Source organism: Erinaceus europaeus, chromosome 7, assembly GCF_950295315.1.
Source record: "Erinaceus europaeus chromosome 7, mEriEur2.1, whole genome shotgun sequence".
Classification (NCBI taxonomy): domain Eukaryota; kingdom Metazoa; phylum Chordata; class Mammalia; order Eulipotyphla; family Erinaceidae; genus Erinaceus; species Erinaceus europaeus.
The window spans coordinates 73,589,227-73,607,578 of record NC_080168.1 but is presented as its reverse complement, the minus strand read 5'-3'; the positions used below and the strand labels follow the sequence as shown (position 1 = coordinate 73,607,578).

Here is an 18,352-nt window from a genome sequence, read left to right as displayed (position 1 = left end):
CCAACAATAACAACAGCTATAACAGCAATAACAACTGCAACGAGGGCAACAAAATGGGAAAAATAGCTTCCAGGGGCAGTGGATTCAGGGCAGGCACTGAGCCCCAGCAATAACCCTGGAAGCAAAAAAAGAAAATAAAAGCCCCTTTTCTGTTATCAGTAACATAATTTTATCCTCATTCTTACAGACTTTGAGTGGACATTCAAAGGAAATCTTCCCACTGACATAAACAATCACATAAATTGTTGGACTGTTGTATACCAGAATTTCTGGAATTGGCTGGCATTCATAACCATTACATGGCTTTCAGATGCCACTCCTTTTCCTTCTTACTTTAGGGATAAAATGACAAATGTGTTGTAGGTGGCAGCCAGAGAATTAAAAGCACAACCTGCAGCACTCTAAGCAACCTGTGAGTGCAGCATGATGACAAAGATTAAGGCCAGAGGCCCAAACTGGAAGGAGGAGGACATGAGGGTGGAGCTGTCCCAGCTGCGTGTCTCCAAAGTCACAGTCGTCACTACGTCCAAGCTCTCCAAGATCCGAATGGTTCGAAAATCCATTGCTCCTGTTCTCACTGTCATTAACCAGACGCAGAAAGAAAACCTCAGAAAATTCTACAAGGTCAAGAAGCACAAGCCTCTGGATCTTTGGCCCAAGAAAACTCATGCGACATAGTGCCAGCTCAACAAGCATGAGGAGAGCCTCAAGACCAAGAAGCAGCAGAAGAAGGAAAGACTGTACCCAATGAGGAAGTTTGTTGTCAAAGCCTAAACATTCTAGCATCAATAAAACAAACTGTCTGACATTTAAAAAAAAAACAAACAAAAAAAACCATCTGTACACTTGCCTCAAATGGGATAAAATGAGAGAGGCAGCAATGTTATTTTAAGTGAATCCTTGATGTAAACTCCAGCCCAGCAACAGATGGAAAAAAACACACTGAGACAAAACATGATGCCCCAATAAAAATAATCAATAGCAGCAAAAGCGTTACACAAAATACAAGTACTGTCAGAACACTGCTGAGTGTGCCAAGAACCCTCCCTGGAAGACAGCTGCTGCTGACAGTGTCTCCTGCCACATATCCTCTGCAGAAACAAGGGCAGATAGTCAGGGGGCAGGAGAGGAAGGATGGGAGCCAGAAGAGGGCTCGAGGCAGACAGGAGGACAAATAACCCAAATGAATAATATGGGAGTACACATAAAGGAGTGGTTCCTGGCAATGAGACCCAACATTGGGCAGTTCGCAAATGCCCAGGATGTCAGTCTTGACACATGCTGTTTGCTTTTATCACTTACTAGAAGCCTGACCGCATGCACTCTGGAAAGGGGTAAAACTGTTGGGCTACAGCAGGGGAATGGAGGCAAACATGGAAACCAAGGCAGAGCTGGGTAAAGCAAGAGCCTGCTCCATCCTGCTGTGGTGATTCTCGGTACTGTGGTTGTGGTTTTGTCATTGCTTTATTCAACAGGAATCCAACATGGCTGCGAGATACATCCCTGTGGATTCGCTGCAATGACATGATTGAGCATACATGTCCTGTAGAATGGGAAGGGGGCAATGGGATCTCATATGTATATGATCTCTCTTTTTCATTTAATGTTTGTTTTATAATTGCCATCAGAAGGATAGCTAGGACTCAGTGCCTGCATGAGGAATCCACTGCTCTTGGTGGCCATGTTTTCTTTTTTCTTTCTTTTTTTTTTTTAATTCTAGCTTTTATTTGGTAGGACAGAGAGAAATTGATAAAGGAGGAGAGGGAGAAAGGGAGAGAGAAAGAGAGACAGAGGCACCTGCAGTACTGCTTCACCACTTGTGAAGCTTTCTCTCCCTCTGCAGGTGGGGTGTAGGGGCTTAAACTTGAGTCCTTGAGCATGGTGGCATATGTGATCTATCAGCTAAGCCAGTGCCCCACCAGGAAGCCCATTACAAAGGACGAGAGACATGGTGTATTGCACCAAAATAAAAGACTCTGGGGTGGAGGGAAGGGTTTAGGTCGTGAAACATGATGGCAGAGGACCTAGTGGGGGTTCTATTGTTACGTGGAAAACTGGGAAATGTTATGCATGTACAAACTATTGTATTTTGCTGTCAACTGTAAACCATTAATTCCCCAATAAATAAATTTTTAAAAAGGAACAGGTGACAGTCATCACAGCAAATGGGAGAACTGTCTGGTGGTGTACAAGCCTGTATGAGTATACATACACACACACACACACACACACACACACACACACATGCAAGCACAGAATCACAAGCTCTCTGAGTCATTCCCAGTCCCACCCCTCAACTAGGACTCATTGCTGAAAATACTTAGTATTTTCACATGCTTCCTCTGATCAGCCAAGGTGGCTTGTAGCATCTCTTTGCTAGATGCTGAAGAGTTCATGACCCAAAAGCCCTGCAGCTCCCAAGAAACCGTTTCATTGATGACTCTCCTTGGCTACCTCCTATGCATTTATTAGGCTGGAATAACTGTCTCTCTGTCCATGTCTGGGTTATAGATGCCATGAGACAGATGACAGAGATAGATCAGAAAAGATGCATGAATTCTTCTATGAGCTTTTTTTTTCTCCATGATTTTCTTCCACATGCACTAGTGAGCAGGCCAGAAACCAAATGTTTGGTTTCAATGGCTGAAAGTGATAAATATTGAATGATGTTAGAGTGTGCTAGAGTATTTGAAAATGTGGATTCTGGGGCTGAGGGATAGCTCAGCCATTAGGGTGCATACCCTGCCATGTGTACGGCTTGATTTGAACCTCAGTACCAAGGCAACAGGGAAAGTTGTGGTATTGTGGTGTTTCTTACTCTGTCTTCCTAACTGAAGTAATGAAAAATAATGAAATGAGTAGTTCTGAAAATTGCATGAGTATGAGACCCTAACAAAGCACATACATTAGATTCTATTATTATTATTATTATTTATTAACAAGGAAGATAGGAGAGAGTGAGAACCAAACATTCACTCTGGTACATGTGCTGCCAGGGATTGAACTCAGGACCTCGTGCTTGAGAGTCCTGTGCTTTTATCCACTGTACCTTCTCCCCATCCACACTCACACTGGACTCTTCAGCATCTAGTGGCATAAAATCCCTCATGTACAGCAAAAAAACAGAAAAATGGAATATATCAAAGAGACACAAGAGCTAATGGAGTTTCCAGTGGACAAAAGCAGAGGTGATTTAACAAGGTAGCATCAGATTATAATCAAGTGCCTTTGAGTTCATGCTGGTATAAACAGCTAAATAAATGAAGGAGAATAAACAAATATTCCATCCAAAAAACTCCAATTTGTAAAGCTGCTTCCCCCTGAAAGAGGTGGACTTCACTGTGAATTTTACAAACTACAATGACCTCCTTCCAAAGAGGACAGGAAAAAAAAACTATTTGTTAATTAATTATTATTATTGATTTACAAAATTATAATAGGGATATAATTCCATATGATTCCCACTACCAGAGTTCTGTGTCCCATTCCCTCCACTAGAAACTGCAGTAGTTCTCCTAAGGTTACCAATACGGGCTAATTCTATAACTATCTATCTGTATATATATTTTTTTTTCCCATTTCTCCAGTGATCCTGCCTTCACATCTCTTCTTTTTTTAAAATTTATTTTTTAATATTTATTTATTTATTCCCTTTTGTTGCCCTTGTTGTTTTATTGTTATAATTATTGTTGTTAGTGATGTCATTGTTGTTAGGACTGAGAGAAATGGAGAGAGGAGGGGAAGACAGAGGGGGAGAGATAGACACCTGAAGACCTGCTTCACCGCCTGTGAAGTGACTCCCCTACAGGTGGGGAGCTGTGGGCTCGAACCAGGATCCTTACACCGGTCCTTGCTCTTTGCCCCACCTGCACTTAACCCGCTGCACTCCCTCATATCTCTTCTATGTCACCTTTACACCTATTACTTCTTCCAAAAGTGGAAGGAATAACATTAGAGTTGTGATATCTGTCACAGTCATCTCTGCCATGTGATCCAGGTTAATGTCAACAGTTCATTCATTAATCAATAGTCAGTACCAAATCCACAGCAACAAACTAACAGCATATACCTCAAGGTGACATAACACAAACACCACTTTACCTGAGACCTTCCTTCCAAAACCCACAAGCCTAGTATAACTGTGACAAAAACATCAAACTAATCCCTATGGAGGTGATAATCAACAAAAATATTCCCTAGTACTCCTCAAAATCCATCAAACACAGAGAGAGTCTGAGAAACTACCACAGCTGTAAGGAGACAGGACAATTCATGTCATATCTTAGATAGATTTCTGTAAGAAGAAAAGAACACAATATTGCACCAAAACAAAGGCCCCTGGGCATAGAAAGGCAGGAAGGGGCCGAAGAGGGAACTGGGGTCCTGGTGCATGATAGGAAAGGACCTAAGTTAGGGGTGAGAGTGTTTTGCAGAATCTGTCACTGAGAGATGAGAAATTATACGTATGTATCACCAACCATACTGTAAACCATTAACTCTAAATAAAATGATAAAAAGAAAAAAGTACAGTGTGGGTTTTAGTGAATAATAATTGGTTCATTAACTGTGAAAAGAAGTACCATATTAAATATGGGGAGAAACTGAGTAAGACATCAATGGGGACTCTCTATACAGCTTTTGAAACTATTCAGTGAATCTAAACTATTCTAGGCCAAAAAGTTTCTCTAAAAAAATGGTTGGGTGGAAAGATAGCATAGTTGTTATACAAAAGGACCTTTGTGCTCAGGCACTAAATATCCCAGGTTCAATCCTCAGCACCACCATAAACCAGAGCTGAGCTGTACTCTGGTAAAATATAATTAAAAATAAATAAAACTTTAAATATGAGCTCCTGGTACTCCACGCACAGAGGCTATATGCAGTATGTCTGATGAGACTTATCAACTGCAAACAGTGTAGGCCAAGGAAGTGATTCCATGGTTATAAAAGGTTACAAGCCAAATATGTTTGGGCAAAAAGCCCAAACAGCCAGCAAAATCCCCCCATATACATTTGAGAGTCAGCAGCTCCAAGGGTAGGAATAATTTCTTCAGAACTGCCTGGCCCATGTATAGCAGGCCCTTTGCTGGATCATTACCTAAAGATGTTGACATACTATTTCATGGTCATTCAACAAAGTACACACACCCTCAGGTTTTGACAACCCCTGAAAGCAATCACATTCACAAAGTTTTAAATAGTGATTGTGATGACAGACTGTCCTATAACCTCCAGCTCTGCAAGTTGGCAAAGGAAAGAAAATAAGAGGGAGATAAAAGGCACTGCTTCCAGCAGCTCTCAAACAGAACAAACCATTACATGGATGGCTATGTAATTACATGGACAGTATTCACCAGGAAGGGAAAGGGGAGGGGTGTAACAAGAATAGCTTCAAAGCTTGATCCAGCTGTACTCCAATGATCTAAAAGTAGTCTTCAAAAAACCAAGAAAGTTACTCTCCCATTTGATACATTAAAAGAAATAGATTTTATCAAGTGAGTGCTCTTGAATTTTTATATAGAAGCCCTGAGATTCCACCTCTCACCTGTGAGGATGGTTTACATCAACAAACCAGGAAATGGCAGGTATCTATGAGGTTGCGGGGGAAGAAAAAGGGACTCTGGACACTGCTGGTGGGAATGCAAACTAGTTAAGCACACACATTATAGTGCTTAGGAGCAAGGACCCAGGTTCAAGCTCCTGGTGCCACCTGCAGGTGGAGTGTTGGTATGCTTCTAAATTCTGCTTCTAAGACCCCTTCTGTTTCATTGGTTTAATCCCCCCTGCTTGGCACTGTATTCTATTTACATAGCCACTGTTAACTAAGCACCCCCCTGTCTCCAGGACATTAGTTTAATCCTCACTGGTTTGCACTTTTTCCTTCTCCCCACCCCCTATCCTACGTACATCCTCTTCGGACCTGACTCTTCCGCCTCAGGAGAGAGAAGAACAAGATTGTGATTAGAGATAGTTTAGATTGTGCTGTGTCCCACATGAATAAAGACTGAACCGCGTACCACTCAGCCATGAGTCCCTGGTCGTCTCTCTTTCCCACCTGTGAAGCTCAGCCTGGCAAAATGGTGCCCAAACAGGGACAGGCACCAACGTGGGACCTAACTCACCCATCCACCAGATGAGTAAAGCCGTTTGGCTACCTATCCACTATGGGCTGCAGTTGGCGAGGTGGGTGCAGCACACGGTCCTGCAACTCTCTCGCTCTCCACGTCTCTTCCCTCCCAGTTTTCGGCATCACTGCTGGAGCCGCCACCTGACCCGCAGGCCGCCAGCCACCACCACGGAGTCCATGAGATCGCGGGTCCACCACCACCTCTGCAGAGTGACTCTGGGCCACACTTTGGTTCCCTGGCCGGGAAACTTTGGTTCCTTATGACCGTGATCGTAGAGCTTGGGAGATGCACAGAGATTTCCCCTGGGACTTTCTGGACTTCCTCTCACATGTTTCCTGCGAAGAAAGACTACTCTAACTTGAAGAACATTCTCCATTACCCTGGCAGTCCCCAAGAATGGAGACACATGGTTAGTTCTACCCTCCTGATTTGATTCTTTCTTCGATGGGAAGACATTTTTAAAAATGGGTGCCTGCAGCAATCCAGCAGAAATTTTCAGAAGCACCCTAAATGGAATTGCAAGGAGCTTTTTGGACTAGGACGCCCTCTGGGGACTCGTGATGCTACATGGTGAGATCTAGATAATCTGGTTCAAGGTTAAAGAAGCAAAAGCTGCCTACGGCTTTTCTCTCGATTCCCCCCTTGTTGTTCTCTCTAAATATCTTAAGCGTGCTTCTGTCTAACCTCTCTGCTTTCAGTAGTCTTAAACTGTGTGAGTAAAAATGGTTCAACTAAGACACTACAGATCTAAATTTGTGTTTAAACTGACATATCTTCGTAACAAAAGTTTTTCTCCTCGTGTATTGAAGACCTTGTTTATGTGTGTGTTTGAAGTTTGGTAAACATTAACTTTAAGGTTAGAAATGTAACTTTAAGGCTACATTCTTACCAGGCAAAGTTAAATGAAAAAGTTTTCAACATAATTCTCATAAAGGTAAAATTAACTTACATTTAAAGTCTGAGGTAAAAATTAGTTACAAATTAATATATTTTAACTGAATTTGGTCTAAAAATCCTGCACACACCTAGGGTGTGTCTCCATCTTGTACGAGTGTAACAAAAGGTAAAAAAAAAAAAAGGATGTTATTGATATGTAAAGCTCTAAAATACCTTCTCAATTAGAGGTAGAACCAGCCCAGGTGAACCATAGATTGCACAATGGTTATGCTAATGATTCTCATGCCTGAGGCTCTAGCAATGGTTCTTTGCCTCACCACATTTTATTGCACTTAAATTGGTTAAGCAGCCTTAAAATGATACAAGAAAGACCTTCCAAATTTATAGATACTTAAACCAATTATAATCATTGAGTTATCAATTATAGTAAACTTCTAACTTGCTACAAGTTTTGTTTCACAAGTAAGTGAATTACAGCTGTCAAGTCTTCACCTGAAAAAGCATCTGCTCAAATGGAATCCCTGAAAATCCATTTGGACCCCTGTTCTCTGACATCGCCCACAAGATGGTATGACTACAACGCACCTCCCGAAACCAATGGCATGACCTGGCACGACCTAAAGAAACAGATTCACAGGTTCCAGCTCACTCTCTACAGAAAAAGCGGAATTCCAGTGGCTGACCTTCCTGATGGAGATAGATGTGCAGCATTTCATCCCCTGGCATTTCTTCCCCTAGTCGCCTACTTTGGACTGACACTTCTATTGGACTTGCTGGTATGTCCTTTGGACACTTTACACAATTTTACAGCAGCTTCCTTCCCTTCATGCTGCTGGTTTTTCATAGACTAACCACAGCAGTACATGGACTTTGCAGCCAGCAGCCTTGGGAACTCTATAGGCCACACCCCTCCCTCCTTGCTAGGTCCTGCCCACAGAGGCAGAAAACGCCCTTTGAGGCATGAAGCGCCCCCAGTAGCAAGAGATGCCCACAGAGGCAGGAAACATCCTTTAGCCTGATAGGCCTTGCCCTTTGAGGCAAGAAACACCCCCCTCAGGCCTCCCCTTGGCATCACACTGGTTCTTGCTGCTCTATTACTTGTTCCTCCATGTCTTGTGCCAGTTCTTTTGAAATGCCTGTATGATTTAGGTTTCTGTTCACCCCACACTCCTGATACTATGGCCATTAGTTAAAAAGAAAGGGGGAATTGTTGGTATGCTTCTAAATCCTGCTTCTAAGACCCCTTCTGTTTCATTGGTTTAATCCCCCCTGCTTGGCACTGTATTCTATTTACATAACCACTGTTAACTAAGCACCCCCCTGTCTCCAGGACATTGGTTTAATCCTCACTGGTTCGCGCTTTTTCCTTCTCCCCACCCCCTATCCTACGTACATCCTCTTCGGACCTGACTCTTCCACCTCAGGAGAGAGGACAAGATTGTGATTAGAGATAGCTTAGATTGCGCTGCGTCCCACATGAATAAAGATTGAACTGCGAACCACTCAGCCATGAGTCCCTGGTCATCTCTCTCTCCCGCCCGTGAAGCTCAGCCCGGCAGGGGAGCTTCACAAATGGTGAAGCAGGGCTGCAGATGTCTCTCTGTCTCTTTCCCTATTTATATCTCCCTTCCTTCTCAGTTTCTCTCTGTCTCTATCCAATATTAAATGAATTTAAAAAATTTAAAAAAAAAAAAAAAGGAAGGGACGGAGGGAGAAGGGGAGAAAGGAGGGGAGAAAGAGAAGCAAATAAACTGTCTCTTAAGACTTGTGTGAAAACTACCGTGGTTATGGAGGAGGGGCACACAGAACTTCAATGGTGGGTGTGGTATGGAACTACACCCTGTAATCTTACAATTTTGTAAACCACTATTAATCACAAATGAAAAAAATGACTTGGAAAATAGATAAGATCAACAAATATAACTGTTTCAAATTTTACCCATATTATTCAAATGCAGTCTGACTGTACCTCCATTATTTTCTGGGTGGGTAAGTTAACCCTTGGAGTCTTCATATACAACTTGTTTGTTTTGTTTTTGAGGTGTGTTACTTCCTATGAATATGACATTCTCACGGTGACAGAATCAGTGTCTCCCAGGGTATACCATCTATCTTAGCTTAAGGACTTTCTCAGAGGCTCAGGAAAAATAACACTGTATGTGTGTGTGAGCACAGGTATTTAAGCAAACTAGTTTGACTGCCTGTTGTGAAGGGCAGAGGCCTGTGAAAATGGGCACAGGCCATTTTCAATTACCAGGCCCTGAGCACTTATTCGATGGCCACCCACCTGGGGCCCCCAACATGGAGCTCAGATTAATGCCTGTGCAGGACTGTGTACAAGACACTCTCCACTGACAACATTTTCATGACTAACTAGCTTTCTCACTTCTGGAAATAAATTGTTAACACTGGTTTTTGACAAAAAGGCAACCAAATTTTGAACTTGACCTACATAGAGGAGGGCAGTGTGTGTTATCTGAGGGTCTTTCAGAACCTGATAGTCTTTCAGACATCCATTGGGTAAGTTTGCTTTTAGAAAACATCCCAAAGTTAGAGGTTTTTGGTCTGAAGCAGAGAGCCATGGAAAAAAGATTCATTGAAGAAATTTCACCCAAATCCACGTTGCCAACCTCAAATGATTAGTTTCCATATAGAAAACAAAAATAAAGGCAAGGACAAGATAAAGTTTATTCCCCAGTCTGTTCTGCTACATGAATCATCCTGACCAAGTAACCAGGCTATTTCCGCCCACAATCTCTCAAAGCAAATGCAAATGGCAGAGCAATCAATTGCATTTTCCCATTTTTAATGGCACAAAGTTCATTTGAGTTAAGCAAATGACATCATACAGGGAAAAAAGAAAGAAAGAAAAAAATAAACCATTAGCTGCATTTAACCATGATGGGTACTGTCAAATATGGCATTTTGGACTGAAATAGTTGTTAAGCCACAGAAGATGACACACAGTTCAAAAGTTCGGGTTATCGTGAAGCAACTGATCAGAATCTGAAATCCTCTGCCAAGATAATCTGCTACTGAAGCATATTATTCCAGATATGTAAAAAAGATTGTATGTAATCATAGTTACTCACTAATTCTCACCTTGTAAAGGACTGATCATCACGCTTGCCTCTTTCTGCAGGCCATGATAAAGGAAACTTCAGGGAAGCTAAACACAAGAGCAAATCAGAAGAGAACCAAAAATGTCAACTAAAGATCTGTCTCCTGATTCTAAGCTCGATGCATTTTTCTTTGCAATTCCTGAAATCACCACAGAGCTCAGAAATAGGCCAAACAAATCTGCTACATCAAATGCACCTTGGGGTAGTAGGTGATGGCACACCTGGTTAAGCACACATAGCACCATCTGCAAGGATCCAGGTTCCAGCACCCACCTCACCTGCAAGAGCGACATTTCAGGAGAGATGAAGCAGGTCTGCAGGTCTCTCTCTCTCTCTCTCTCTCTCTATATATATATATATATATATCCCCTCTCCCTCTCAATTTCTCTCCATCCTATCAAATAAAATATAAAGGAAAAAATGCACCTTGAACTTCAAGTTCAGATATCTCAGGTTACCTTTTGGTTTCTCTTTTTTACACCTTTCTTTCCTGGAAATGCTAACTGACTCTGTCCAGAAGGGCCATGGTGGAGTACAAGTACCACTCAGAAGAAGAAATACCTCATTGTTGCTTCCTTTTTTTCTGATAGACCACAGTTTCTTAGCCCTTCAGGACAATGGCTCAAGACTGATTATCATATATCTTGTCAAAGCACTTTTTAAAAAAAAATTTTTGTTGTTGTTGTTGCCCACATTGTTATTACTGTTTTTGTTTGTTTGTTTGTTTGTTTGGGACAGGACAGAAATCTAGAGAGGAGGGGAAGACAGAGAGGAAGAGATAAAGATAGACACTTGCTTCACCACTTGTGAAGCCACCCCCCTGCAGGTGGGGAGCCCGGGGCTCGAACCAGGATCCTTAGGCTAGTCCATGCACTCTACGCCATGTGTGCTTAATTCGCTGTGCTACCGCCAGCCCCCCTCAAACCACCATTTTAAAAAATATTTTGTTTATTTTATTTTTGAGAGACATACACAGAGAGAGAGCCAGAGACAGAGAGACAGAAAGAAACATCAGAGCACTACTCAGCTTTGGCATATGGTGGTGTGGGGGATTGAACATCACAGCACCTTCTAAAGCTAGCAACAGTAAATGAATGCTCTACAAACAATATTAAGCATGTGCCCATCACTCAGAGACCATAGGACACCTCTTGTAGCTCAAATACAGGAAGATGCAAGAAGCTGACCTTTCCTGTTGGAAATCTGGGGCAGAGATAGCAGTAGAGTAAGTGTTTTTATCATACATAGGGACACAGGTTGAGTGCTAGGTACTATGTAATAGAACTGTGCAAAGAGGAAATACACAAATGGTGGATTAGGGCTATGTTGTCTCTCATCTCTGTTTTTTGTTGTTTTTTTTTTTTGTACTTTGTAATCCTTTGGTAAAATGAATGCTGAGTTCTTGAACCTTAACTTTAGTTTCTTGAACTGATTTCATAATGAGTTTTCTAAACTCCATTATTTTTTCTAGATCTGAATCTGCCTTGTCATTTGGGGTTTCTGTCATTGCTGTCTTGTGTATTTCTCAGTTTCCTCACTTAGTGTAGATTTCTTTATTGTGCCAGCAGGAGGCTCTGTGGTTAAGATGCTTGATTTCCCTGTTTGAATATCCTGGTGGGGGGAGGGGAAATTTTATCCTGAGTCACTGGGCCAGTTCTGTGACCTTGATGTTAATACAGGGTCTCCAGCCTCTGTGGGGCCACAGCAGTGGAGACCCAGGAAGTCACAGTTGTAAATTGGTGAATTTTTAGGTGATTTCCTTTCTTTTTAAGTCTTTTTTGTTGCTAAAACTCAGACCCGGAAGTGGTGTGTCTCAGCTGCAGACCAAATTTAGTGCTTGCCATCTCTGAGCCCGGGTTTGTAGTCCTGGGACTCAATCGCTCACTCACCCTGTTCCGTCCACCCATGGCTTAGATGATTTCCTTCCTCCCTTCCTTCCTTCCTTCCTTCCTCCCTCCCTCTCTTCCTCCTTCCCTTCCTTCCTTCCTTCCTTCCTTCCTTCCTTCCTTCCTTCCTTTCTTCCTTTCTCTCTTTCTTTTTTAATAGTTTCTTTAACTCGGACCTGGATGTGGTGCACCTCAGCTGCCAAATTCCCAGTCTGCTGCCAGCTGTCTCTAAGCAGGGCCTTTTAGTCCCGGGGAATCGCTCCCACACCCCTTTTCTGTCCATGAGCAACACGAGTCTGTACTCACCTATGGCTTGGTGAGGTTTTGAAGAAATCGTATTTTGTCGTATTTTGTTGAGTTTTCAGGTGATCTTTGTTGCTTTTCCTAATTGATCTGGGAGAGCAAAACATGGCTACTGCTACTCCACAGCCGCCCTCGCCCTCGCCCTCGCCCTCGCCCTCGCCCTCGCCCTCGCCCTCGCCCTCGCCCTCGCCCTCGCCCTCGCCCTCGCCCTCGCCCTCGCCCTCGCCCTCGCCCTCGCCCTCGCCCTCGCCCTCGCCCTCGCCCTCGCCCTCGCCCTCGCCCTCGCCCTCGCCCTCGCCCTCGCCCTCGCCCTCGCCCTCGCCCTCGATGTTGTCGGGGGCGGGGTAATGGGGGAGGAAATAAATAGATCTTCTGCCTGAGAGGTGCCACAGGAGTAGAACTTAGGACTTACAAGCACAAGGTCCTAATTTTGATCCCCAACATTATATATACCAAAAATGATGCTCCAGATCTCAATCTCTCGCTCACAAATAAATCTTTACAAATATTAAATCAATAAATTCAAAACAGCATCCTTTCAACATGTAGTCAATATAAAGTGTTAATGGGATGTTTCATAGTACATTTTTGAAATTTATGTGTAGCCTGTGCTTAGAACACATCTCAGTTTGAAGCGGCCACATTTCAAGTGCTCAATAATTGCGTGCATGTAGCCACTAGACTGGACAGCACTGCTCTAGACCCCTACCTTGGTTGTTTTCTACTCTAGGAGTTCAAAACATTTTTTTTCTTTTAAATTTTTTTGTACTTTCTTTTTTCTTTCTTTTTTTCTTTTTTGTTTTTTGTTTTTGCTTCCAGGATTATTGCTGGGGCTCAGTGCCTGCACTATGAATCTACTGCTCCTGCAGCCTTTATTATTATTTTATTGGATAGGAAAGAGAGAAATTGAGGGGGGGAAATAGAGAGGGAGACAGAGAAATAGACACATGCAGACTTGTTTCATCCCTTGTGAAGTGACGCCTCCTCTCCTGTAGGTGGGTAGCCCAGGCCTGAACAGGGATCCTTGTACAGGCCCTTGTGCTTTGTACTGTGTGTGCTTAACCTGGTATGCTACTGCCCAGACACAAAGCATTTGTTTAAATATGAAGGTTCTTATGACTGCTATAGCAAATTACCACAAACTACCAAATGTCATAACATAACTTAAATGTGATCTTACAGTTCCATAGTTTAGAGGTATGACATAGGTCTCACTGAGTTAAGATCACTGGGGCTGCCTTCCTTCCACAAGCTCTAAGAGTTCAGTTCCTGGCTTTTCCCACCTTCTAGAAATCTGCTTGCACTTAGTGATTCTAAGCATCTTTCTCTATATGCACAATTAGTGAAGTTAAAGGGTTTTTTTTTTCCCTACTGCGTCCACACTACTACATTTTCTTCTGATTATAATAGGGCAACATTCTCCCAATTGAAAATGTTTAGTCTGGGGGGTCGGGCGGTAGCACAGTGGGTTAAGCTCACGTGGTGCAAAGCGCAAGGACTGGCGAGAGGATCCTAGTTTGAGCCGCCGGCTCCCCACCTGCAGGGGAGTCTCTAAACAGGCAGTGAAGCAGGTCTGCAGGTGTCTATCTTTCTCTCCCCCTCTCTGTCTTCCCCTCCTCTCTCCATTTCTCTCTGTCCTATCCAACAACAACATCATCAATAACAACAATAATAATAACTACAACAATGGTAAAACAACCAGGGTAACAAAAGGGAAAAAACAGCCTCTAAGGAGCAATGGATTCATGGTGCAGGCACTGAGCCACAGCAATAACCCTGGAGACAAAAAGAAAAGAAGGAAAGAAAAACTTTAGTCTGAATCCATGTGAAGAATCAGGCTAGTTCCCTTGTCAAGGTCTATAACTTTACTAGCTGCAAAGTCCCTTCTGCCATGTAAGGGAACAAGTACCCAGGTTCTCGAAATACAGTCCTAGGCATATTGGGGTGGAGACAGGGAATGGGCCATTATTCTGAGTACCACAGATAGCAAGTTATAAAGTTTAAACATTTAAAATCGTTTTTCTAGATATCAGAAATATGTCAGTTCTAGAAACATAAAGTCAAATATCAAGAGGAAAACCACAGAATAAGGTAATGTTTTTGGTTTTAAAAACATTTTTTAATGATTCTATTTATTTATCCTTAGGTAACTGACACTTCCTTCAGGACAATGGGGACTAGGCTTGAACCTGGGTCACACAATGATTATTATTGTATTTTTAAAATGGTTTAGTGGGGGATAGGCAGTGGCCCAGCTGTGAGAGCACTCATATTACCATGCTTAAGGACTTGGATTCAAGGTTCTGGTCCCCACCTGCAGGAGAGAAGCATCACAAGTGGTGAAACAGTGATACATGTTGGTCTCTCTCTCTCTCTCTCTCTCTCTCTGATTCTACCCCCCTCTCCCCTCTCAATTTCTTTCTATCCTATAAAATAAAGGAAAAAATGGCAGATTTTGTTGTGCAAACACTGAGCTCTTAGTGGCAATAAATATAGAAAGATAAATCCCTACATATATATATATATATAATGAAAATGATTCAGCATGTTGGAAGTTGAAAGCACACTTAGGCTATAACATCATTCTCAAAATAATGTTACTAATGAAAATAAGGAACCTATAGTTACATCTAGTGTATTCTCAACTCTCATATGATTATGTTACTAATAAGAAAAAAAAAGCTAGTAAAATTCTAAATCAAGAACAATAACTTTTATTTATTTGTTAATGAGAAAGTAGGAGGAGAGAGATAAAGAATCAGATATCACTCTGATACATATGCTACCAAGAATTGAACTCAGGACCTCATGCTTGAGAATCTAATGCTCTATCCACTGTACCACCTCCTGTACCACAGATGAACAATAAATGAGAAAAACCTTTGTTTGAAATCAAAATCAGGAGCCAGAGGTCAAAATTTAAGCAAATATAAACAAATACTTATAAGCAAATATAAGCAAAAAACATGGGGAAATGTTTTTCAGAGACTTGAAGATTATAATGCATGCATATTAATGCACATTTTGCTAGACTGTTACTAGCAACTGTCCCTGCCAAAAGGCATGTTGCTTATCATCACCTGCCTTATGATCTTGGCCCCTTTCAGAAGTATACTAGTAAAACCCAAAACTTCTAAGAGCAGGAAGGAACTTCAGATTACAAAATCCAGCCTACTCAACAGATAAGAGAACAGGGTATATGAAAAGATCAAGAGATTTGCTCAAAGTCCTACAAGTGATGAGACCAGAGCCAAAACTCTAGATTTCAACTTCCACACACAGCTGTTTCCCTCTGGACTATTAGAGAGAGGTAAAACTCTCTATTTGCGAGTGTGAAGAAGAGGATGACCCCCAGACGGACCACAGCCCACGCGTCGCCGTGTCCCCGTGCCCAGCGCCCACGTCCCACCGCTGTTGCCACCATGCTCAGGAGAAAGGCCGAAGGGGTCACCAAGGGAGATAAGGCCAAGGTGAAGGACGAGCCACAGAGAAGATCTGCAGGGTTATCTGCTAAACCTGCGCCTCCAATGCCAGAGCCCAAGCCTAAGAAGGCCCCTGCAAAGAAGGGAGAGAAGGTACCCAAAGGGGAAAAGGGGAAAGCTGATGCTGGCAAGGATGGGAATAATCCTGCAGAAAATAGAAATGCCAAAACAGACCAGGCACAGAAAGCTGAAGGTGCTGGAGATGCCAAGTGAAATGTGTGCATTTTTGATATCTGTGTACTTCTGGTGACTGTACAGTTTTAAATACTATTTTTTATCAAGTTTTATGAAAATGCAGAATTTTGTTTTACTTTTTTTTAAGCTATGTTGTTAGCACACAGAACACTTCATTGGTATTTGGGAGAGGGCATAGTCACTAATAGTGTCTCCAAAGCTAGATTTTCACAGGGGAAAACACCTTTCTCTCCTAGTTTTGAGAGATTTCCTCTGGTTCAAAGAAGGAGGAATTTCTTGATGTTGAGACAGATTAACCACCTTGGCCCAAATGCCTTATGGTGTGGAGAAACTAAAATTCTTTTTATGTCCTCTTCTCCCTCTCTGTCTTCAACATAGACTTGACTCCCTTTAGCCCAGAGACCTGTTGAGCCTGGACTCAAAAAAGTGGTTACCAGTATGTCAGGCAATCTGGACTTCACAGTGTCACCATTGAGATGGCATCCCTCAAAAGAGCTGCAATATATATATCATATATATTATATATATGATTATGATTTTAAGATTGAATAATTCTACCATTTTCATTTAATTTTCTGAAAGTCAGGGTCGGCTTGTGAAAAGTTGTTAAACAACATGCTAAATATGAAATGTCAACCCTCACTCTAAACTTTCCCTGTTCAGAGCATCAAATGAAGATTTCATCAGGTTTTATAGTGGCTTTCTGATTTTGGTATTCCATTGAAAAAGGGAGTTTGAAAGTTGTTGTATACTGCTAATGGTTGTCTGCCCATGTCCTGCCTGAAATACCATGACTGTTTATGAAAAATGTCTGTAATAAAGCTGGATACAGTTGGGCTTGGGAAAAAAAAACTCTCTACTTGCCCTTAAACACACACGCACACGTGTGCGCACACACAAACACACACACCACTACCACCAACACCCCAGAGCATCCACTGAGTGTCCACTACATGTCAGACATGGCTGTAGGGCAGAGGACACTACAGAGCACAAAATCAGCAAAATCTGTGCTCTAGGGGATGATGTGATAATAAATGTATACTTATCTCAGGTGGCAAAATTATATAAAAGGATAAAGAATAGGCATCAGGCAGTGGCACACCCAATAGAGCATATATGTTACCACACTCAGTCACCCAGCTTCAAGCCCATTTGCAGGGGGAAACTTCACAAGTGGTGAAACAATACAGCAGGTTTCTCCCTCTCCTCCTCCTTCTATCTCTCTCTCTCTCTCTCTATCTCTATATCTATCTCTATCTCCCCTTTCCCTCTCAATTTCTCTCTATCTCTATCCAATAAATAAGTTTTTATTGCCACCAGGTTTACTGCTGGGGCTCAGTGCCGGCACTACGAATCCACTGCTCCTAGTAGCCATTTTTTTTCTCTTCTTTGTGATATGTGCACTTAACCAGGAGTACCACTGCCCAGCCCTAAATAGAAAAAAATTTTTAATTAAAATGTAAAGTATTAATGGGATGTTTCATAGTAAATTTTTGAAATTTATGTGAAGCCTATGCTTAGAACACATCTCAATTTGAAGTGATTACAAGAGAAAACACGGCAAACGCTAGAAGAAGAAGAAGAGAAAACACAAGTAGAACCTGAGCTGGAGTTGGTGTATTGCACCAAAGTAAAAGACTCTGGGGTGGGTGGAGGGGGGAAAGTACAGGTCCTGGAAAAGGTTGACAGAGGACCTAGTGGGGGTTGTATTGTTATGTGGAAAACTGAGAAATGTTATGCATGTACAAACTATTGTATTCACTGTCAAATGTAAAACATTAATCTCCCAATAAAGGAAATTTTTTTTTGCATTTTGAAATATATCTCATTTTATTTATTTTGTGGATAGAAACAGAGAAAAATTAAGAAGAGAGAGACAGGGAGTTGGGCGGTAGTGCAACGGGTTAAGTGCACATGGCGCAAAGCGCAAGGACCTGCATTAAAGATCCCAGTTCAAGCCCCTGGCAGGGGAGTTGCTTCACAGGCGGTGAAGCAGGTCTGCAGGTGTCTCTCTTTCTCTCCCCCACCTCTGTCTTCCCCTTCTCTCTCCATTTCTCTCTGCCCTAGCAACAACAACAACAATAATAATAACTACAACAATAAAACAAGGACAACAAAAGGGAATAAATAAATATAAAATATTTTTTAAAAAATAGAGATGGAGAGAGTGAGGAAGAGAGAGTGAGAGGGAGAGAGAGAAGAGAGAGAGACCTGCAGCATATTTTCATGACTCATGAAGCTTTTCTCACATAGGTGGAGACCAGGGGCTTGAGCCTGGGTCTTTTTGCATTCTAACAGGTTTGTTCTATCAAGTATACCACCACATGGCTCCTGAA

The 18,352-nt window shown here is 42.2% G+C and overlaps 1 protein-coding gene and 1 pseudogene across 1 annotated transcript; both read left to right on the top strand.

Moving 5' to 3' along the window:
• Positions 1-423: 423 nt before the first annotated feature.
• LOC103118746 (large ribosomal subunit protein uL29-like) lies at positions 424-1,007 on the top strand (annotated as a pseudogene).
• Positions 1,008-15,684: 14,677 nt separating this feature from the next.
• LOC132539291 (non-histone chromosomal protein HMG-17-like) lies at positions 15,685-16,843 on the top strand. The gene has a single exon (XM_060193446.1). It carries the CDS (start codon positions 15,759-15,761, stop codon positions 16,029-16,031), a length of 273 nt encoding a protein of 90 aa, XP_060049429.1. The 5' UTR covers positions 15,685-15,758; the 3' UTR covers positions 16,032-16,843.
• Positions 16,844-18,352: the final 1,509 nt, after the last annotated feature.